Genomic DNA, 24,233 nt, shown 5'->3' with positions numbered 1-24,233 from the left:
TAGTCCTCTTAGAGGATGCAGGGATTTCTCCACCGCAGGGCTTTAATTACAGCCCGTTGGAGGAACCTTTAGTGTCATATGCAGGTTGACTGTCTCGTCATTGATACTGAGGGGGACAGCCATTTGCTAATAATTAACACTTTAATCTCTGGATCAGGGACTATTGCAGAGCCTCCTCGCATATACACAGGGGGAGGCTAGACACATATATCTTTAATAAAACGAAGCAATTAATTTAGACATAATATTGTCTCAGTGTGCCAATCTAGGGGACTTTGGCACAACGTCATCATTTTTTCATCTAACATTGTTTTTAATAATTATTCAATAAAGTATTTTTTATTTTTAACATTGATGTAACACACTACTTTTCCCACTCCCCGTTCCTTTTTTCATATATCGATAATTGGTCGTGTACACCTAGTGTGAATTACTCCAACATATTATATATAAAATTGTAAGAGGGTAATACCTATCTAAATATATCACACTGCAGAACTATCCTATTTAGTTATTTTTATTGTCATACCATTAAAATTGGAACAGGAGTTCCTTTTTACTTTCACCCAGCGATGGATTTTGGTTCACTTTTTTCTCCTGTTGTTTGCCGCTGGCCGTGCGGGAATCCGGGCGCTGTCTGTCCCCAGACACAACGAATGGTGAGCTGGAGGTCCTCCTCCCCCCCTCTTCCCCACTTACAATTTCTTATATTAGTTTGTTGTGGGATTTGACAACATTAATCCAATGGGCCACTTTGCTTGTATTTTGTGTTGAAGGTTATAATGAAGAGGAACAGACATGAACTCAAGTTGTGGGTTTATTATATAAGGAATTATGTCTTTTAGTTTATTATAAATATAGGGATATTGTATTCAGAATATCTGGACTAAACATGAGATCTACATTATTGTTCTAAATGCAGGAAAATAATCTGACGGAGGTGACAGAGATTTTTTTCTTAGGATTTCAAGGCAGTCAATGTTTAAGATTATTTCTCTTCGGTCTTTTCATTGTTATTTACTTTTTTACGATATGTGGGAACCTCCTGATCATCACCCTGGTGTCCATCAGCAAGAACCTCCACACTCCAATGTACTTCTTCCTCACACAACTGTCCATCAGCGACATCTTGTTGACAACAGATATTGTCCCCGAAATGCTCCATATTATACTGAAAAATGGGGAGACCATCACTTTTACTAGTTGCATCACTCAGTTTTATTTTTTCTGTACTTCGGAAGTATTTGAGTGTTTTCTCCTCACAGTGATGTCCTATGACAGATATGTGGCCATCTGTAACCCCCTCCGTTACACCTCTATCATGACAAGTGCATCATGTGTGAAACTGGTCGTCATCTGCTGGTTGTTGGGTTTTTTCTGTGCATTCGTTAATACTCTAAATACACTAACATTAACATTTTGTGGACAAAATACAATTGACCATTTTTTCTGTGACCTTGTCCCCTTGCTGGAAATTGCTTGTTCTGATACCTTCATCATCCATCTTGAAGTCTCCTTACTAGGTATACCTGCAGTCATCATGGCAACCATATTAATCATTACGTCTTATGTTAAAATTGTGTCCATCATCTTAAGGATTCCATCCAGTACCGGTAGACAGAAAGCCTTCTCCACCTGTAGCTCCCACCTCACTGTGGTCTCCATATTTTACTGCTGTCTATTTGCTGTTTATGTTGTTCAAACAAGAGGTCACTCATCGACCATCAGTAAGATCCTATCCCTGCTCTACACTGTGCTTACCCCTTTGATCAACCCCATTATATACAGTCTGAGAAATACAGACATTAAGAATGCCGTACAGGAATCATTTCATAAAAATATCATATGTAGAAATCGTCCTTAAATTAATGTGTTTAGGTTCCACTTAAAAACATAGCAGGTACAATTGCCGGCTGCAAGACCTAGGGTATTTATGATGAAATAACAGCTCATTATTATTTTATCCAGTAAAGAAAGACACAGCAAATATACTATAAGTGTCCTATTGTCAACAAGTTTCATCATTATCATATAGGATGCATCACTGTTATGGTCTCTATCGTGAATTAAAATACTCATGATGAGGCTGCATGGCCAGTACCAGCGCCGAACAAGACACACTATCCACTTTGCTACATTTTAGCCTAATCCAGTGCCAGCTGTGCCTGCAAAGCAATTAAATTCCATAAAAATGAGTCCCCGCATCTGTAATCACCTTGGGGAAGCAGCGAAGGTCATACATTTTCACCATTTGTTACTGGTCGGCATTGCAACATTTCACAAGTGAGAGGCCGCTACTAAATGAGCTTCTGCCACAAGAATGGGTCCTGGCAGCCATCCTCACCTTCGGACAAATATATATTGCCTCTAAGAGGCCACAGCTGACGTGCCTGAAGATGCGTTTTTGTGAAACTGAGGAATGGGCTCAATTTTCTGCTCATCCAAGCCCTGCATTGCCGGGCACACTTTTGGAGACCTCTGGATCTACACAATGCTGCTGCATACTGACTTGTCATCTGAAGAGGGGGAAAGGGCATTTGTACTGTCCCTGTTGCTTTCAAACCCATAATCCACCAGTTGGAACTCTGGCAATGCATGTCAGCCATAGTGGGCACCTACATACATTGTCTTGAAAATTACCTTTAGCTACCAGTATTTTGGGAGCACTGCTCCAATTTTTTAAGACTGCCTATCCACCTGATTCTCATTGAACACCAGATCATTTACTGGAATAGTCATTTAAACATTCAAATTCACCAACTCACAAAGAGATAATTCAGAGGGCCTGTGATCTAAATTTTCCTTGGACTATTTTTGTCAATAACCCTCCCTTGAGAAACCTGAGGGGAAGGGGTTGAAGCTTAACTTAGAGACTATTTAAATGCGTTCTAACTGTATTCTGTTATATCAACCTCCTGGTAGTATTCTAAAGACTCAGCATACTGACCAGTATGGGCAAAGTAGGCAAAAGACTTCTGCAGCTAATAGAGGCCCTAACAAAATGGCACCCTTAACAATTCCAGCGTCAGATGTTGCAGATTCTTTAGACGCAGAAAGCTTTTGTGGTGAAGAACATGGTGGTGCCACCTCCCTCATCCAACTGTCACAACAGACCATGCAAAAAATAATACAAAACAACTCTCTCAAACTTATCATAAAAAAGTTAACCTGAAACATGGAAAAAAAGGTAAATTGGTGGATTTGTAGAGCACCTGGCAGAAACTAAGGCCTCACTCCTTACATGGCGAGTTTTCAAATACTGCTCTCAAAACCTGTCAGACCAATCTAAATATTCTATAGAAGACCAAGACAACAGAGGAAGAAGAAGCAAAAACATCTGAGACAGATACCAAAAAGCGTTACTATTCCGGATATTATAACCAAAACCTATGCCATGCTAAAACCAATACTGAGGCCAAAACATGCAACATCCATGGGGGCAGAAAGGGAACACCGGGCTCTCAGACCAAAGCCGAAACATGCAGACTTCTAAACTTCACACACCGAGACGAAGCGCTTAAAAAAGCCAGAAAGTTTATGGCGTTGACCTTTGAAAGATAACCTCATCAAATCCAGGCAACTAAAGCAGGTGACTGATGAATTAAAGGCAAACACCATGCCATACCACTGGCTACTTCCATTTAGCCTGTCCTCCACTGTCAATGGCTCTCTAAAAACCTTTAGAAGACCAGATGACCTCTTGCCTCTTTATAATGACCTCAGCCTGGAACCAGAAAAGCTCCCGTCTTGACTACACATGACTGATGTTACAGTCCTCCTGAGTCCTCCCAAGGTTTTACCCTGGCATTCAGTTAAAGAGCATTAATGCCACAAGAGATGCTCCACAACAGACAGGTCATTGAGACCTCACCGTGATGAGCCAACACATTCACCAACCCATTGTGAATCACTGTTCAACTTTCTAAGTTTCTAGACAGTGTTTGATTTCTCTCTATGTGAATCCACTTGGAAGTGGAGCTTCTTACCATTAACATGAAGGTTTGCCTCTCATTAGAGGAGACATTAGTGCTTTCTATCTTCTGAGAGAGAAATTAAGCCAAAGCCCTATATTCATGGGTAACAGTCCTACTATTTCCTTCCACCCCCACCTTCCCCCCCCCATTACACCACAGATACTAGCAACTGCTGTCAAGAAAACACTGGTGCCTAACTAACATTCATGTTGACATCCAGTTGGTTTATTTGATAGGTGATCTGATCCAAGTTGACCATGAACATATACATGTAACTACATGGAATGTTAAGGGAATAAACTAACCCACAAAACAATCTACAATATTCCAAATCCTCAGGTCCAACAGTACTGAAATAGCAATTTTACAGGAAACACATTTTGCTACAGGTAAAATTCCCATCCCACCTTCTACTTCTGTAAATTATATCACCCAAACCACGAACCATCTAAAAAGTGAGGAATAGCCATTGCATTAAAAAAATATCTACTCCATTCACTCTCATCTATCAATGAGATGACACAGAAGGCTGTAACTGCTAGTGGCTAAGACTTATTTGTACAGCATAGACAGCACAAGATGTACAGTACCAGTATATAGTGACAAGGGAACTAAACTTATTGGCTCTAATAGCCAAAAAGAAGGCAAAAACAATCCTATATCAAATACACTCACAAACACACAAGACATTGCAGAGCAATTAAGGAGTTATTATGACTCACTATACAATCTGAGGCGCTGAGGATCTGGTGAAAATATTGTCAAAAGGAAAATGTGCTATAGTGATTGTCCCCAGGGTCTCAATCTACCGAACCTAAAGGAATCCCAATGGCAGTCCCAATCTAAGCCATTTACCCTGGGGAAAGTCCAGGCCCAGACGCAGTATATCGTACAAGCGATCAAACGATCGCTGGTTGAAGTCCCCTAGGGGGACTAATAAAAAAAGTAAAAATGAGTTAAATAAAGTTGTTTTTTTGTGTAAAAAAAAATTAAAAATTAAAAGTTAAAAAAAAAACCCTTTTCCCATTTTCCCCCTAGAGCATAGTAAAAAATTAAATAAATAAACATAATTGGTATCACCGCGTCCGTAAAAGTCTGAACTATTACAATATATCATTATTTAACCCGCATAGTGAACGCCGTAAAAAAATAAAATCAATTGGAAACGCCAGAATGTCTATTTTTTGGTCACCTAATCTCCCACAAAAAATGAAATAAAAAGTGATCAAACCGTCGCATGTACCCCAAAATGGTATTATTAAAAACTACAGATTGTCCCGCAAAAAATAAGCCCTTATATCACTTAGTCGACGGAAAAATAAAAACTTATGGCTCTCGGAATTTGGCGACACAAAATAAATTTTCTTTTTTACACTTAGGTTTTTACTTGTAAAAGTAGTAAAATATAGAAAAAACAATATATATTTGGTATCGCCATAATCGTATTGACCCACTGAATAAAGTTAACATGTTGTTTTAATTGCACAGGGAATTCTGTAAAAACGGCGTGCAAAAAACCATGGAGGAATCACTGTTTTTTTCATTTTCTACCCGACAGATAATTTTTTTCCCGTTTCCAAGTACATTATATGGCAAAATAAATGGTGCTACGAAAAGCTACAACCAGTGGCGTAACTACCGCCGTAGCAGCAGTAGCGGCTGCTACGGGGCCTGCGGCATGAGGGGGCCCGTGTCGCCCGCCGGCATGGGCCCCCACCATGGCCGGAGGCTCCGCTAGCAGCCGCTATGGCTGCTACAGCGGGACGCCACTGAACAGTACGGCAGAGCAGGGAGGTATCTCCCCGCTCTGCCATTAAACAAAAGACATGTATCTCCTATGCACAGGATAGGGGATACATGTGTGATCGCCTGCAGCGATAGGGAGAACGGGGGACTGAAAGTCCCCTGACGTTCTCCATCACAAACCTCGGACTTCCGGGGTCTGTGTCGGCAGCTCCGGAGAAATGAATGGAGCGCCAGTCCCGCTTGTGCGCATGCGTGACCAGCGCTCCTTTCATTTTTATTGAGCTGCGCAGACGCCGGAAGTCAGAGGTGAGTGATGGAGAACTTGGGGGACTTTCAGTCCCCCGTTCTCCCTATCGCTGCCAGCGATCACACATGTATCCCCGATCCTGTGGATAGGGGATACATGTCTTTTATTAGGACACACTGTAGGTCGCATTTTTTTGGGAGGGGGGACGCTGTATGGCGTTCCCTACAGGGGGGGACGCTGTATGGCGTTCCCTACAGGGGGGGACGCTGTATGGTGTTCCCTACAGGGGGGGGACGCTGTATGGCGTTCCCTACAGGGGGGGAACGCTGTATGCGTTCCCTAGAGGGGGGGACTGTATGGCGTTCCCTACGGGGGGGGACGCTGTGTGGCGTTCCCTACAGGGGGGGCGACGCTGTATGGCGATCCCTACAGGGACGACGACGCTGTATGGCGTTCCCTACAGGGGGCACGACGCTGTATGGCGTTCCCTACAGGGGACGACGACGCTGTATGGTGTTCCCTACAGGGGGGGACTGTATGGCGTTCCCTACGGGGGGGACGCTGTGTGGCGTTCCCTACAGGGGGACGACGCTGTATGGCGTTCCCTACAGGGGGACGACGCTGTATGGCGTTCCCTACAGGGGGGGCTGTATGGTGTTCCCTACAGGGGGGCTGTATGGCGTTCCCTACAGGGGGGCTGTATGGCGTTCCCTACAGACGCCCCCTGTAGGGAACGCCATACAGACTCCCTGTAGGTAACGCCATACAGTCCCCCCTGTAGATAACGCCAGACAGCCCCCTCTGTAGGGAACGCCATACAGCCCCCCCGTAGATAACGCCATACAGCCCCCCCGTAGATAGCACCATACAGCCCCCCTGTAGATAGCGCCATACAGCCCCCTGTAGATAGCGCCATACAGCCCCCTGTATATAGCGACATACAGCCCCCCTGTAGATAGCGCCATACAGCCCCCCTGTAGATAGCGCCATACAGCCCCCCTGTAGATAGCGCCATACAGCCCCCCTGTAGATAGCGCCATACCGCCCCCTCTGTAGATATCTACAAAGGGGGCTGTATGGCGTTATCTACAGGGGGGCTGTATGGCGTTATCAAAAGGGGGGGGTTTGTAAAAAAGGCACTATCTACAAGGGGGGGGGGTGTGACACCCAGGGGAGGGGGGCCCCAGTCAAAAATTTGCTATGGGGCCCAGTCTTTCCTAGTTACGCCCCTGGCTACAACTCGTCCCGCAAAAATCATGCCCTCATAGTACTATATCGACGGAAAAATAAAGACGTTATGGCTTTTGGAAGGTGGAGAGGAAAAATTTTAATTAAATAAAAATCTGAAAGTTGTTTACGACGGGAAGGGGTTAAATGCTACCAATAGAAACTACAACTTCTCCCGCAAAAAAACAAGCCCTCACACCCTTCATTGATGGAAAAATAAAAGAGTTATGGCTCTTGGAAGGCAGAGAGTGAAAAATGAAAAATGAAAATATGGCTCCGTCATGAAGGGGTTAACAGTGGAGAGAATGTGGCCAACCCGGGTGATCCCTTCATATGTGGTGGTCATGTCTGACTATGGTAACCCTATGGAGTGAGGTATTTCCAATGATCTCAGACCTCACTAGTGCAGACATTGAGGGAATCGTGTCCTAGCTGTATTACATATGAGGCTACTGGAGATTTCTCCGGCTTTTACAGTTCATCATAATCTTTTAGCACCAGAATGGCCATCACAAGGTCTTGGACGTCTCCCATCTCCACTTCTCTCCCGGAGGTTATCAGAAGAGTAAACAGTCATTGTTATAATTAAACCTCGTTAACCTGTAAGTTTAATGTACATCGGTGTAATGTAAAATGTTGGCATGCCTGGACCCAGTCTTAATATTTCTTGTCATGGACCTCCTATTACTGTTTCTTCTGTAGGAGTAGGATCTCCTTGCTCTGAAGGCCCAGATTGTATCATTTCTAGATTTGTTTTTCTTTGATGTTCGGTTATGGTCTTAACGGGTGTTTCGAGGACTCTGGACCGGGGCTCCGCTTTGTGTTTCCGTTAAAATTTTTAAAAACGTTATGTAATTCTCCAATATACTTTCTGTATTATTTCTTCACCGTTTTCAAGATCTCTGCTTGTTGTTACTTAGTAGAAACATTCGTTGTTTACTTCCAGTGCTGGCATCATTATAAGACACAGCTTGAAACACGTAGTGTATCTGTAACGATCCCAGCACCTGTGTGTCCATCACATGACCATGGACAGAATTGTATTCCCTGGAAGTAAACAATGAATGTTTCTAATATGTATATAATATCATGGTATAACACTTTTGAGGAACGAGGTATGACCATAAAATAGCTGTAGACAAGGTGGCCGAGTGGTTAAGGCGATGGACTGCTAATCCATTGTGCTCTGCACGCATGGGTTCAAATCCCATCCTTGTCGGAACATTTTTTAAGGGAATGTGTCGCAAATTACGTTATTTTTTTTAAATAAAACTTTTTCTGAGGATTGTTTGGGGGAGATTTTAGTTCAATAAAAAAATATTTTCCTAGGGTGTATTTACACAGTATGGTTTTGGCACGTTCTCATCATAACCGCATTGAAAACTGCGGTAAAAACGTATGCATTTTTCAATGTGGTTTTAGGCTGTGCGAGAAAAATGCAGCAAAACCGCACTGTTTGTATGCACTCTTAGGCCCTGTTCACATGCAAAACACCCCCCCCCACCCTCACAACACACACTCCTCCTTACGCACGCACACACACACATGCACCTTACCTGCTGCCGGTCCTAAAAAAAATGGCGCTGTCTTTCCCCCCACAAACCAGCTTCTATGCTGGGTCTATGTGAACTGTGCATTCCACAGAGCATGCACTGTTCAGAGTTACAACAGCAGAAGCATAGGGGATAGGGTCGTCTCCCGTCCCTACTCTCCTATGCCCTGTAGCTGCCGTATAGCATCTGTGTATGTATTGTGAAGAGATGCAATAAAAAAATGGAAGCACATGTAAAAATAAAAAAGTGTTAATAAAAAAAAACATTTTATAGGAAAACATAAATAAATTGAATATAATATTTAAATAAATAAAAACACAAACTAACAATAATTAAAAAGAAAACAATGTTCGCCAACGCGCTTTGAACATTTTTGCTGGGCGTGAACCGAGCATGCCACCACCACAAAACTGCACATTTTTCTTGCTTAGAACTTTAGTGGTAAACTTCCGGAGTCAGAAACGACGCCGGTCGCTTCCCTGAAGATTTCATTTTTCACTTTTCACCACCAGCGGTGACGGCGAAATGCTTTAACGGACCGCGTCTGTCCATACAAAACTTTCAGTCCCAAAAGGTAAAATAGACTCTAAAACACACTCTAGCGCGCTCTGAATTTTTTAGCCACCTGAACCCTAAAACGCTGGAGTGAAGCTGGCATACTTTGACTTTGATGACTCATAATCGACGGAAAAGTAAAAAAGCTACGACTCCTGGAATACGACGATGTGTAAAAGAAAATAAATGCTTGTTTTTTAAAGGTGTTTTCCCATCTTAGACATTTATGGTGTATCTACAGGATATGTCATAAATGTCTGATAGATGCAGGTCCTGCTTTATGGGAGTTATGGAAACAGCCGAGCAGAGCTTTCTCCCTCTCTACTAGGCCCTACCTGTAATCGGCAGCTTGCAGCCAACTACACCAGGCAAAACGGGGTTAAGGTGACCTTCTTTCGATACAGTCCAATGTCATTATTCTCCACAGATCCCTTAATCAGGTTGTATAGCTGAAGACTTCTTGTGGGGGGGAGGGCACTTCTATTACAGCTGTTGTACTCAAATCTCCTTCACTGGTCTATAAACAATGGGAGGTAAGAAAAAGTGGCTTAATGGGAAGGAAAAGTGCAAGTGACAATTGTCATATTTACTACAGACACGCGCCCTTTCTAGTTTTATTATCTGACTTGTACGACAGATACAGAAAAGTCTCATGGACAAAAAGCCGAGCATTGTGGGTCTGAGTTCTCTAACTTTAGTGACCAGTTGTTACTGCCGGAGGGAGCCACGATGCAGTAACACATTCTGCTTGTTGCTATTCCTTCAATTGTCATATTTTTTATTTTAGTTATCATGAGCTACCTTTGTGTATTTATAACATTTCTTAGAATCTCCTCTGCACAAGGAAGACAGAAAACCTGCTCCACCTGTAGCTCCCACCTCACCACGCCCATGTTGTACTACAGGACACTCATCACTAACTACATGGTTTCGGCCAATGAGGAGACCTTGGCCCTCAACAAATTGATTGCTTTTTTATACACGATAGTAACACATCTGCTCAAACCGATCATATACTGCTTGAGGAATCAAGGCATGAGAGTTGTTATGAAAAAGTTATTTAGTGGGAAAGATAAACGATAGGCAAAAACTATTCTGAAAAATAAACGTGTCACATAATTTACTGAATATATTATATCTGGCTTGGTTATCTTGCTTGGTTGTCTGGTTTGGACAATACCTTTGGGTGTCCCAGCCAGAAGTCCATCCTTGGTGTCTCATCAATGGGCATTGACTTTGAAGTGGGGAGTCCGAAAGTTTATCCTTCCTGCAGAGATATTCCAGACAAAAAGTGTAACTTTGGTTCAGCCAGAAAGATGTCCAAAGATATATCTCTATTGAGAACCGTAGGCACATTATAACATCGTCTCCACCTAACCTAGCACGCATTTCATGTTCTTCTATTCTCCCTCTATCCACCTCTAATTTGCATTTTATAAAAGATTAGTCCAGCTTCCGTCCACCGTCTTCATTGCAGAAATCAGTGTCTGCCGGCAGTAGAGCTGCTAACTTCATACCAAAAAATCCTTGATATGAAATCACATGAGGAAGTGTGGCTTATATCATGTCTATCAGTAGCTAAAGTTACACAATATAACCAAAAGTATGTGACCACCTGACCATCCAACCTGTATGAGCATATTAGACATCCCATTCCAAAACCCGTGGACTTTAATATGGAGATGGGTTTCCTTTTAATAGACCCCACTTTTCTGGGAAGGTTTTTCACAAGATTTTTCAGTGTGTTCGTTGACACAAATATGGAAGCAAACAATTGTCTAAAATCTATTCTCTAGTAATAACATTACCCTTTAATGGATATAATCAGCCAAACGCTGAAATACGGCCCCAGACCATTATCCCTTCTCCACCAAATGTTGCAGTAGGCGCTATGAATTCTCGTAGGTAGCATTCTCTTGGCATCCATCAAACCCAGATTTCTCCATCAGACTACCATATAGTGAGATATGATTCATCAGTCGAGAGAACACGCTGCCCCAGAGTCCAATAACGCGTGCTTTACACCACTCCAGCCCACGCTTGGCATTGTGCAAGGTGATTTTATACTTATGTGCAGCGACCATCGAAACCCATTTCATGAAGCTCTCTCAATACACAGTTCTTGTGCTGATGTCACTTCCAGAGTCAGTTTGGATCTCTGTAATAAGTGATAAAGCAGAGGATAGAAGATTTGTATGTACCAAGCGCTTCAGGACTCAGTGGCCCCGCTCTGGGATTTCACGTGGTCTAGCGCTTTGTAGCTGAGCTTTTGTTACTCCTAGATGCTTCCGCTTTACAATAACAATACTCAAAGGTGACTGGAACAGATCTAGCCGTTCAGAAACTGACCTGTAGCAAAGGAGGCCTCCTATGATAGTATCATTTTTAAAGTGACTGAGCTTTTCAGTATCACCCGACCTACTAGCAATGTTTGCCTATGGAGATTGCATGGATGTGTGCTTGATTGTATATAACTGTAGGGATGGGTATCCTATATAGAGTACATAAATAATTACAAATGATGTGAACAGGATGTGAACAGAATGCTGGGAGCCACATATTGAGGTGTAACACACTGGAGAGGCTGGAGACAGTGCCCTGTGCAGCAGCATGCAGCATGCCACAGGCAGAGGGCAGACTCCAGCCCACTACAGAGAAGAACAGATATGATTGGTTGGTTAAAGCCTTACATCATCTACAGGAAACAGACAGCAGCCTGGAGAGGACTAATAATAATAATAATAATAATAATAATAATAATAATAATAATAATAATCTTTTTTTATATAGCGCCAACATATTATGCCGCACTTTACAATTTAGAGGGAATATAAACAGACTATATCAGACATTACATAGTGACAAAGCTAATTTACAATTCAGACAGGATGATTGAGGACCCTGCTCGCAAGAGCTTACAATCTATGAGGTAATAAGGGAGACACCATGCGTAAAAGTGTTTGTTCAGTACAATAGTCCAGCCATGGGTGGTACACATAAAGCTGCATGAGCCGGTCACCAGCCAGTATCTGTGTATGACGGACATGAAGTGCAGCACGGTGCAAGAGGTGTGAGGAAATCTTATTCTGATGACTAATGGGGTCAAGGAAAGGAGTCAGATATGGGATATTATAGGCCTTTCTAAAAAGATGTGTTTTGACGGAACATTTAGAACTGTAGATATTGGGAATTAATCTTGTTGTCTGGGGTAGCGCATTCCAGAGGACGGTGCAGCACGAGAAAAATCTTGGAGACGGGAGTGGGAGGTTCGGATTATGAAGGATTTTAATCTAATGTCGTTAGCAGAACGTAGAGCGCGAGTAGGGTGGTAGACAGAGATGAGGGAGGAGATGTAAGGAGGTGCAGCACTGTGGAGAGCTTTGTGGGTGAGAGTAATAAGTTTGAATTTAATTCTGAAGGGGATGGGCAACCAGTGTAGTGACTGGCACAGGGTAGAGGCGTTGGTGTAGCGGTTGGTCAGAAAGATGAGCCTGGCTGCTGCATTGAGGATAGATTGGAGAGGGGAGAGTTTAGTGAGGGGAAGACCGACTAATAATGAGTTACAGTAGTCAAGACGAGAGTGAATCAGAGCAACAATGAGAGTTTTGGCTGTTTCCTCCGTAAGATAAGGGTGGATTCTGGAGATGTTTTTGAGGTGAAAATGATAGGAGCGTGAAAGTGATTGAATGTGAGGAGTAAAGGCAAGATCGGATGCCAAAACTAACCTCGAGACAGCGGGCGTGCTGCTTAGGAGTTATGGTAGTGATAGAGACAGCGGGCGTCCTGCCTAGTAGTTATGGTAGTGATAGAAACAGCGGGCGTGCTGCTTAGGAGTTATGGTAGTGATAGAGACAGCGGGCGTGCTGCCTAGGAGTTATGGTAGTGATAGAGACAGCGGGCGTGCTGCTTAGGAGTTATGGTAGTGATAGAGATAGCGGGCGTCCTGCCTAGGAGTTATGGTAGTGATAGAGACAGCGGGCGTGCTGCCTAGGAGTCATGGTAGCGATAGAGACAGCGGGCGTGCTGCCTAGGAGTTATGGTAGTGATAGAGACAGCGGGCGTGCTGCCTAGGAGTTATGATAGTGATACACACTGAGATGGAGACATCTGGTTTAGGTCGGTTAGTAGATGGTGGGAACACAAGGAGCTCAGTTTTAGAAAGATTCAGTTTTAGATAGAGAGAGGACATGATGTTAGAGACAGCGGACAGACAATCACTAGTGTTTTGTATTAGGGCAGAGTTTATGTCACTGGAAGAGGCATATAATTGGGTGTCATCAGCATAGAGATGGCACTGTAAGCCAAATCTGATGATAGTTTGTCGAATAGGTGCTGTGTAGAGAGAAAAGAGGAGCGGACCTAGGACTGATCCCTGAGGAACCCCGATTGCAAGGGGAAGAGGAGAAGAAGTAGAACCAGCAAATGATACACTGAACGAGCGGTCAGAGAGATAGGAGGAAAACCAAGAGAGAGCCAATTTAGTGGAGCATGTTAAGTAGGAGTTTGTGGTCTACAGTGTCAAAGGCTGCAGAGAGATCCAAAAGAATCAGGAGAGAGGATTTACCGTCCGATTTAGCCGCCAAGAGATCATTTGAGACTTTAGTAAGGGCAGTTTCTGTGGAGTGTAGAGTGCGGAAACCAGATTGTAAGGGGTCAAGAATGGAGTTAGCAGAGAGATAGTGGATAAGGCGAGAGTAGACCAAGCGTTCCAGGAGTTTGGAGATGAAGGGCAGATTAGAGACTGGTCGTATTTAGCAGCGCTGGTTGGGTCAAGAGTTGTTTTTTTCAGTAATGGGTTTATAATGGCGTGTTTAAAAGAGGAGGGAAAGATACCAGAGGAAAGAGAAAGGTTAAATATTAGTCAGGTGACTAGTGAGAGCTGGGGAGAGGGACTGGAGGAGGTCTGAGGGGACAGGATCACTAGGACAGGTAGTGGAACGAGATGAAGAGAGGGCAGTGACTTTTTCTGTTATTGGGTCAAACGCTGAAAGTGAAGAAGAGGGAGTGTGCGGGGGAAGGGGATCGATGTTACTCGGGGACTGGGAGATAATATCATGCTTGTAAATTTTTATTTTAAAATAAGTGGCCAGTTCTTCAGCACTAAGATCTGCACTTTAGGACTAAGGAGGGAGTGAAAAGTATCAGAGGCGTTTTGGATTATTAGATAGTGTGGAGATGAGAGAAGTGAAGTAGACTTGTTTGGCTCGGTGAAGGGCAGAGTTGTAAATTTTGAGCATAAATTTGTAATGGAGGAAATCTGCATCCAAATGTGATTTTCTCCACAGTCGTTCGGCACATCTCAAGCACCGCTGAAGAAAGCTGGATTTGGGTGTGTGCCAGGGTTGTCGTCGTCTTTGTCGAGTGGTTCGGAGTGTAGGGGGGGCTGCTTCTTCCAATGCGTTTTTTAGAGTGTTTTTATAATGTTTGATGGCCAGATTGGGACAGGAGAGGGAAGAGATAGGGGACAATGAGGACTGTAGACTGTCTATGAGTTGCTGAGTGTTAATAGAATGTAGATTTCTGTATGTCTGACAGGTAGGGATGACCTGAGGAGGCAGAGAATATGTGATAGTAAAGGAGAGAAGGTTGTGGTAAGAGAGGTTGGAGTCAGGATTCATTAACAATAAATAATACACACGTCTAAGAAGAGTTGTGGATGTCGTGGGAAGTGAATTCACATTCAAAAACATCCTGGCCAATATTTTATTATCTGTTAAAAACATTGTGAAAGGTTGTGCCAAAGTTAAAAACCTTTGGATTTACATTGCAGTTTAGCTTAATTGACTGAGGTAATGAAGCAATGAAAGATTTTTTAAGAACATATTTATTAATTTTATATCTATACATTAAAAAAAAAACATCTTCTCTAATGATTCTTGTGAGTTCATGAATGGACCTGGTTGTCAGCAAATCTTGAACTAGGCAAATCAATTCTGTCCTTTGCATTTATTAATTTAACCCCTTCCCATCATCCGGCGTATATGTATGTTGCACGTCGGGTGGGGAAGTATGGAGCAGACTCACGGGCTGAGCCCGCTCTAATGAACAAGCGTCTCAGCTGTATCTTACAGCTGACACTCCATTGTAATGAGTGGTGTCCCGCTTGAGCGAGATCCTGCACGTTTAACCCCTTAGTGGCAGCGGTTAATAGTGACTGAGTGGTTAGAAAAACTGTAACGTTGCAACGCCCCCCCCCCCGCGATGCAATCGTGCAGTGCCGATGGTTGGCATAGCAGCCTGGGGGCCTGATAAAGATCCCCAGGTCTGCCATCTTTGTACTCCTATGTAGCCCTGCTTCCAGCAGAGCTTCATAGGAGAGTTTTTCAGTATAACGATATACATTAGTATTGCAGTAGATCATACAAGCGATCCAACAATTGCTGGTTGAAGCCCTAGGAAAAGAAGTTAAATACAGTAAAAGTTTTTTTTTAATATACTATAAAAAAACAATAATATTAAAAGTTAGAAAAAATATTTTCCCATTTTGCCTCAAGCACAATGTAAACAATGAATATATAAAAGTCTGAACAATCGCAATATACCATTATTTAACCCGCACAGTGAAACACGTGAAAAATAAATAATTAATACAGAATCACAGTTTTTTGGTCACGTCATCTCGCACAAAATATGGAATTAAAAGTGATCAAAAAGTCTCATGTACCCCAAAATGGTACCAATAGAAACTACAGCTCGCACCGCAAAAAATAAGCCCTCATATCACTCAATCAACTAAAAAAAAATGTCGGCTCTCAGAATAAAGTGACAAATCACAGATTGTATTTTTAACAATCAGTTTTTTTCCTTGTAGGAAACATAAAAAACCTCTACAGAAATTTGGTATCACCGTAATTGTATTGACCAACAGAATAAAGTTAAAATGCCATTTTAACCGCACAGCGAACACCGTAAAAACCAAACCCCCCAAAATATTGAGGAATTTCTGTTTTTTACCTATTCCGCCCCACACATTTTGTTTTCCCGTTTCCCACTACTTTATTTGGTACACTAAATGTTGCCGTGGAAATCTACAACTCGTCCTGAAAAAAACAAGCCCCATACGGCTTTATCGACTGAAAAATAAAAAGTTATGCGTTTTGGAAGGTGGGGAGGAAAAAACGAAAGTGACAATCCGAAAAATGGCGGCTGGAAGGGGTAAAATTACCTGAAATTGAAAACAAATATGATATATTTTTTCTTAAAATAGATTTCCGAGGATTTGAGCAAAAAATATTTCATATTTCCAATATGTTCTAAAAATGTCTATAGTTGTTTTTGATTATAATCCATGTCACCGTCCTACCTCTGGACAGGGGCGTGGGTGCACTGTGTCACTATTGCTTTTGGTTAGGCTTAATCGGGGGCAGAATCTAAGGCTTCATTCACATCTTCGTCAGGGCTCCGTTCAGGCATTCCATCTGAGCTTTCTATGAGCCCTGACTGAAACAAACAGAAACCATAGGTTTCCGTTTGCACCACCATTGATTTCAATGGTGACCAATCTCGTGCAAATGGCTTTTGTTTTTCTCCATTGTGTAAGGGTTCCGTCGTTTTGTCGGAATCAATACCGTAGTCTCCAATAGCTATTGCTGATGCCTTACAGATGGTGTTTCCTAAACCAGGTACCAGAATTGATAAACAGAAGCCTAGTTATACAAATCCGAGGTCAGAGCTGGTAGACTAAGGGTCAGTTCACACAGAGTTTTATTGGTGCTGATTTTGAATTAGAGCAAAGATATGTCCGAAATCACCCCCCCCCCTCCTATTGGTTTCAATGGGAAGCAGAGGCATTTTTTCTCAGATGCTGTTGGCCGCTCGCGGAAAAAATACAGCGACATGTCCATCATTGGTGCGATTTCTGCCCCTGTCCTTCCATTGAAATCGGAGGCCGTGAACAAATAACGCTACAAAAAAAATTCGGAAAAATACGTGCAAGCAGTTTAAAATCTGCCTCAAAATTCCTGATGGAATTCTGAGGCAGATTTTTTCTGCCTACAAAAAACTCTGTGAACACGGCCTTAATGCAACATGATAAGTTCTAATGCAGCAGGGTGCACATAAACAGCACACTCCATTGACTTATTGAAAGGAAGAGTCTAAATCACCTGAATTTGTGGTTGAGCTTTTTATTAATTAATAGCTAGAAAAAAACTTTCAGCAAATTATATTTCGTACACAAGGCTGCTATAACATCCAACCCCAAGATGAACTACACTTAGGCCAGGCTTCTACTGGGAATGTTGACCATCATGGCGTTGATGTGGAACCTTAGGGGCATTATTAGCCATGGGCACTTAGGGACTGGTAAAACAATGTCAGAGGTGGCCAACAGGGGGAGCTCTATGTGAATTGCATTGCAAACCAAAACACTGACTCAGCACTACCTGCATGCTAACTATAGATGATTGGAGGAGGGAATGTCCGACTAAGCTCAGAGGGAGGTAGGACCTTTGTATTCATATCAGCAGTCCTAGTCCTAGTCTGGACATTTGGAGATACGTGGTCACTCTGACTGCCACAGTTAAGGTGGCCCTATGGCTGATATAGTAAGGAAAACAGTGTGGCTGGCATAGTTTTAGGTCTTATGTGGCTTGCACAGTTATGGGGCCCCTCTGGCTAGCATAATTATTGAGGCTTTTAGGCTGGCCTTGTGTCTCTGTGGCAGAAACGTCAACTGGGGCACAGTTAATATTGCTATTTTAGGGACACAGTGGCTGGCACTGTTAAGGGGACACTGTGACTGTCCCTGTTATAGAGGTATTGTGGCTGTCACTGTTATGGGTATATCTGTGGCTGTCAATTTTATGATGGCTTTTTGTCACTATTATTGGGCACTGTGATTGTTATGAGGCATGATGTTGTCACACTTTTTGAGGGCATATGTAACTGCTACTATTATGGAGGTTCTCACTGTCATGGGCAGGCCTGCTTTAGCTATAAGTCAAACAGAGAAGATGTGTCTGGCCCTTTGGCAGCAGCGCCATTTTCTTAACATGAGTACAGTTAAAACTTGGAGCAGAGGGCATCACTTACCCTATGCTTGCAGGCTGTGGGCAGTGCTGTTATGGACGAGGGTCCCGGCAGCAACCAGTTCTGATCTTCTTTCCCATAAAGTGGAGACTGAAGCGGTAATGTCAGGAATGTGAGGAGGAGGCAGGACCTGTTTTGTGAGAGAACACAGGAGAGAGCGACGGGGTGTAGAGGCAAGGAAGAAAGGGGGTCCTGCTTAATGACCCTGTGTGGGTATTATTATTCAGTAGGGCAAAAAAGGGGCAATATATTTGCTATGGGAAACATGAAGAGGAGAACTATTACAGTGGAGTATAAAGGGGGCATTATTAGTGTGTGAGGCCTAAAGGGGGTAATATGTGGAGCACAAAGGAGGCACCAAATAGGCATTATTACGTGTGTGGGGGCACTCATCAGATCTTTGCACTCTGCCCATTAATGTGTTAAAATGGCCCTGATTTTGGGGGCACTGTGAATTTCCTTGCTTAGACCTCTACTTATGATGGTCCTGCCACTGACCGCACTTTATAGAGTAGCCTCACCAGTGTATTTGTTACTGAGACTCAGATGGTCACTTTCTCTGGGCCCGGGCAACGCGCCAGCCTAGCTGAAAAGGTGTAGAAAAGTAGAAACTCTCTCTGCTGGCTCCCATACCACAAAAAAATAAATAAAAAATGCTCATCACCCATACTTATCAATCTTATTGGTTGAGTTCAAGAGGCAGGAGGTAAAGGGGTCGTCCAGGGTTAGTAAAGCAAGGCTGCTGTCTTTGAAAAACAATACCACACTTGTCCGCAGGTTGTGTGTGGAATTGCAGTTTAGCCCATTCACTTAAAGGGAACCTGGCAGCAGGTCTCAAAACTGCTGACTGGGCGATAAAGTGGAGAGAAAGGGCATTTTAAAAATACCTTTTTTGTTTTTGGTCATACAAGTTGCACGTTCAAGAAAAAACATAAGCTTAAAATTCCCTCCACTATATGAGCCTGTCAGCAGTTTTGAGGTATTCCTTTAAATGGAACGGAGCTACAATATCAGACACAACCATTGGTTAGCTGAAGCGCTGTTTCTGGAAGAAAGAAGCCTTGTTTTTGTAATCCTGGAAAACCCCTTTGGCTGAACCCATTCTATTGTTAACTCTTTCTTTCCCTTTATGCATGCTCTCTCACATACTTTTATCTAATGTGCCCAGGTCCAACCCTAGTTATGTCATCATATGGGCTTTGCCCATCTACATGGTTTCCTATAATGGCATGCCACACATTACAGACTAGTGATTATGAAAAGGATCTATTTACAGATACATCTTCATGTTAAAGTACTTATAAGATGTATAAGGTGCATTGAAACCATCTGAAAGGAGACATATGTATAATATATGCTAAACAACAAGTCACTCTCGGCTTATTGGCCAAGACAAATCATTTGCCCCACTCACTGACTACTTTCTGGATTTCTATAAGCTTGATTCCCTTTATGAACATTTATCAATAGCTAAAGGTTCAATTGGGCATTTCTCTGAACAGTGCGAGGGGTGGAAGAGGACAGGTTTTCCACAGTAATTTCATGCTAGACAGAAGGGAGATGGAAGCGGAAGCCCAGGAGCATAGGGAGGACATAAGTGGTCATTTCCTAAAATGCCTTTGCTATCTAGTTCCCTCCTGATTTTGTCTGGAAGGGGCTAGACAGCCATGACACTCCCCGCCAGACTGAGTGGAAACAAATAAAAAAATTGTTTTGTATAAATGGGTCTTTAGAGACATCCAAGAGTTGAGTTGCACATACAATGTTAGGTTTGATTGACTCCTACATTGATAAGACTTGATAAAATAGGAATAGAAGGACCACAGGGATCCATAATTACATAGTACGGTTGAAAGAATGTACAGGTCCTTCTAAATGAATTAGAATATCATCAAAAGGTTCATTTATTTCAGTAATTCAATTCAAATAGTGAAGCTCATATATTCTATAGATTCATCACACACTGAGGGATCTTCCTCCAGCATTTTTTTTCTTTTAATGTTGATGATTATGGGAACAGTTAATGAAAACCCAAAATGTAGTGTCTATATTATATAATATTATATAAGCCAAATTTCAAAAATGTTTTTAATAACGAAATGTTGTCCTACTGAAAAATTATATACAGTATATACACTCAATTCTTGGTCAGAGCTCCTTTTTCATGAGTTACTGCATCAATGCGGCGTGGTATGGAGGCGATCAGCCTGTGGCAGTGCTAATGTGTTATCAATGCGGCGTGGCATGGAGGCGATCAGCCTGTGGCACTGCTGAGGTGTTATCAATGCGGCGTGGCATGGAGGTGATCAGCCTGTGGCACTGCTGAGGTGTTATGGAATCCCTGCTTGCTTTGATAGCGGCCTTTTTCTCATCTGCAGTGTTGGGTCTGGTGTCTCTCATCTTCCTCTTGACAATACTCCATAGATTATCTATGGGGTTAAGGTCAGGAGAGTTTGCTGGCCAATCAAGCGCAGTGATACTGTGGTTATTAAACCAGGTATTGGTACTTCTGGCAGTGTGGGCAGGTGCCAAGTCCTGTTGGAGAAATAAATCTGCATCTCCATAAAGCTTCCCAGCAGAGGGAAGCATGAAGTGCTCGAAAATGTCCTGGTAGACGCTGCGCTGACTCTGGACTTGATATAATACAGTGGACCAACACTAACAGATTACATGGCCCCCAAACCATCTCTGACTGTGGAAACTTCACACTGGACCGCAAGCTACTTGGATTGACGCCTCTCCCCTCTTCCTCCAGACTCTAGGACCTTGATTTCCAAATGAAATGCAAATTTCCTTTCATCTGAAAACAGAACTTTGGACCATTTAGCAACAGACCAGTTCTTTTTATCCTTAGCCAAGATAAGACGCTTCTGACGTTGTCTCTGGGTCATGAGTGGCTTGACAAAAGTAATGCAACAGTTTTCTCCCATGTCCTGGATATGTCTGTGTGCAGTGGCTCCTGAAACACTGATTCCAGCCACAGTCCACTCCTTGTGAATCTCCCTCAGATTCTTCAATGGTCTTTTCTTGACAATCCTTTCAAAGCTGCGTTTATCCCTGTTGCTTGTGAACCTTTTTCTACCACACTTTTTCCTTCCTCTCAACTTTTCATTAATATGCTTGGATACAGCACTCTGTGAACAGCAGCTTCTCTAGCAATGTCCTTTTGTGGCTTCCCCTCCTTGTGGAGGGTGTCAATGGCTGTCTTCTGGATAACTGTCAAGTCAGCAGTCTTCCCCATGATTGTGTAGCCTACTGAACCAGACTGTTGGACCATTTAAAGGCTTAGGCAACCAATGCAGGTGTTTTGTGTTTATTAGCTGACTAGAATGTCACACCATGAGTCTGCAATCTTGAACTTTTACCCAATATTCAAATTTTCTGAGAGACTAAATTCAGTTTTTTTTATTAACTGTTAGCCATAATCTTCAACATTAAAGGAAAAACATGCTGGAAATAGATCACTCTGTGTGTAATGAATCTATTGAATATATGAGTTTCACTTTTTTAATTGATTTACTGGAATTAATTAACATTTTGATGGTATTCTAATTAATTGAGAGGGACTTGTATGTCCATCAAGTTCAGCCAAGGGATGGATGAAAGGGCAGGGATATAGTACTTTGTTTTACCCCAATTGACCAAGAGGATGTTTTAAAAAAAGAAAAAAAAACATGAGGCATTAAACAATCTGTCCTAAATAAAGGAAACATGTTCCTCCTGATTCCTAGTGGTGATCAGACCGGATCAACATTCAAACAAGAATTCTACACATTAACATAGGAGCTGATACTTTTTCGTTCTAGGAAATTATCTAAGACTTTTTTAAAGCCATCTCCTGTTTCTGCTGTGACCAGCTCCTGAGGTTGGCTATTTCACAGATTCACAGTTCTCACAGTAAAGAACCAGCACCTGTGGTCGACTATTCCACAGATTCACCGCTCTTACATTAAAGAACCAGCACCTGTGGTCGGCTATTCCAAAGATTCACAGTTCTCACAGTAAAGAAGGTTTGTCGCCACTGCAGATTGAACCTTTTTTTTTCTCCAGACTGTGGTAGTGCCCACTTGTCTTTTGAGGGGGTTTTACATAGAACAGGTTTTCACTATATTTCTTTTATGGGCCATTCATATATTTATATAAGTTAATCATGTCCCCCCTTAGTTTTCTCTTTTCAAGGCTAAATAGGATTTTTTTTTATCTCTCCTTGTAACTATGATTCCCCATTACTTTTTTTCCTGTTTTTTTTGTTATTAAATTTCCTATGGATGCCTTCATCTCTTGATTTCTCAAGCAATATATGATTGGATTAAACAAAGGTGTGACCACTATGTACATTAACACTATGACTTTGTTTTTAGACGAGTGTCCCTTAGCAGGTACCAAATAGATGGCAAGCATGGTGCCATAATACAGAGACACCACCGAAAGGTGGGAGCTACAGGTGGAGAAGGCTTTGTTCCTTCCACTGGTGGTAGAGATTCCCAGGATAGTTATCAATACACATAAGTAGCTGCTAAGAATGATAAAAAATGGTATCACGGCTATAGGAAAAGTGAGGACCAGAATCTCTATTTGTAAGGCATTTGTATGAGAACATGAAAGTTCTACAAAAGGAATAAGATCACTGAAGAAGTGATCTATAACTGTTGGCCCACAAAAATGGAGTTGGCATAGGAAGCCGAGTGTAATTAGAGTAATTAGGAATCCAAAAACCCAGGAAAGAATGGCAAGATAGTGCTGTTGTTTGTCCATGATGGTGGTGTAACGCAAAGGGTTGCATATGGCCAGATATCGGTCATAGGATATTACTGTGAGGAGATAACACTCCGTACTTCCTAGAGCAACATAGACATAGGTTTGAGTAATGCAGCAAGTTATGGAGATGGTGGCCCCTTCATTCCAAATCACACGCAACATGTTGGGAACGACAGCGGTTAAGAAGGAAATCTCTGTTAAGGAGAGGTGCTTGAGGAAGAAATACATTGGGAAATTAAGTTTCTGTTTGGTGGAAACCAATACAATAATAAAGAGATTAATTGAGATTGTAATGATATAAATGAGAAGAATGAGAAGAAAGACGACAATTTTGAAACCATTAAGTCCCGGGAAACCAAGAAGTAGGAATTCTGTTACTCTTGACTGGTTTCCATCAGTCATGGTTAATGCCTGAAAAATATATAAACATGAATTGTACTAAGTGGGATAAAGATCAAGATTTTTTCATTACTCTAAGTGCTTAGTTAAAGGGGTTTTCTGAACCTCAAAAATGTATCTAAATGGTATAAATATTATACAGCTTAACACTCACCAATGTGTTGTGTGTCAAGAAAATGTCTCTGAAAGTCGTCCGATATGCCTTCACGTGATCTTGCTTTATTTTTTAATTTGACTGATTTTGTAACCTTTCGGACTTTGTTAATGTGGTATTAAGCCCAGAAGTACGGGATGTAACATATCACATGCCATTTCTCTCCCACTCCCTCCTCCTCTGTGTTAAGCACATCACAGCCAGGGGAAGATTATTTTTTATGAGGAAAAGTAAATCACTGTACAAGTGGCAAGTATAACTGTAGAGCAGTGACCGGAGGGCGGAAGATAGAAATATAATTTTATAGATATTTGCCGATATCGTGATCCCGCCCACAGCAAGCCCTGACAGCATGTAAACAAGGGCGCTATATAGAATTGTCCAAACAATAAAAAAAAAAACTTATTTTGGGCTGCGTTGCAATCACATGTTCAGCATTGAGGCACTTTCCTCATATTTTTTATCAACTCAGAATACCCTATTATAAGTCCAATAAATTTGAAATATAAGCCATGAACCTTCTCTATTGGAGAACAACATATATATGAGGTCCAATGGTATAGAAAGCTCCCACTGTATAGAGGACAATA

General features: G+C 42.2%; 2 protein-coding genes and 1 non-coding gene across 3 annotated transcripts; 2 read left to right on the top strand and 1 right to left on the bottom strand.

Moving 5' to 3' along the window:
• Positions 1-916: 916 nt before the first annotated feature.
• On the top strand, positions 917-1,864 carry LOC142750621 (olfactory receptor 11L1-like). Its single transcript, XM_075859617.1, has one exon. The coding sequence runs from the start codon at positions 917-919 to the stop codon at positions 1,862-1,864; it is 948 nt and encodes a 315-aa protein (XP_075715732.1).
• Positions 1,865-8,331: 6,467 nt separating this feature from the next.
• TRNAS-GCU (transfer RNA serine (anticodon GCU)) lies at positions 8,332-8,413 on the top strand. Its single transcript has one exon. It is a non-coding gene; the product is annotated as a tRNA-Ser (tRNA).
• Positions 8,414-22,529: 14,116 nt separating this feature from the next.
• LOC142750620 (olfactory receptor 6B1-like) lies at positions 22,530-23,492 on the bottom strand. The gene has a single exon (XM_075859616.1). The coding sequence runs from the start codon at positions 23,490-23,492 to the stop codon at positions 22,530-22,532; it is 963 nt and encodes a 320-aa protein (XP_075715731.1).
• Positions 23,493-24,233: the final 741 nt, after the last annotated feature.

Source organism: Rhinoderma darwinii, chromosome 3, assembly GCF_050947455.1.
Source record: "Rhinoderma darwinii isolate aRhiDar2 chromosome 3, aRhiDar2.hap1, whole genome shotgun sequence".
In the NCBI taxonomy this organism is placed as follows: Eukaryota; Metazoa; Chordata; class Amphibia; order Anura; family Rhinodermatidae; genus Rhinoderma; species Rhinoderma darwinii.
Note: the sequence above shows the minus strand (reverse complement) of the source record. Positions and strands in the feature narration are given on the sequence as shown.

Coding starts and splice junctions, on each gene's coding strand:
- LOC142750621 (XM_075859617.1), top strand. CDS start 917: ATGCAGGAAAATAATCTGACGGAGGTGACAGAGATTTTTTTCTTAGGA.
- LOC142750620 (XM_075859616.1), bottom strand. CDS start 23,492: ATGACTGATGGAAACCAGTCAAGAGTAACAGAATTCCTACTTCTTGGT.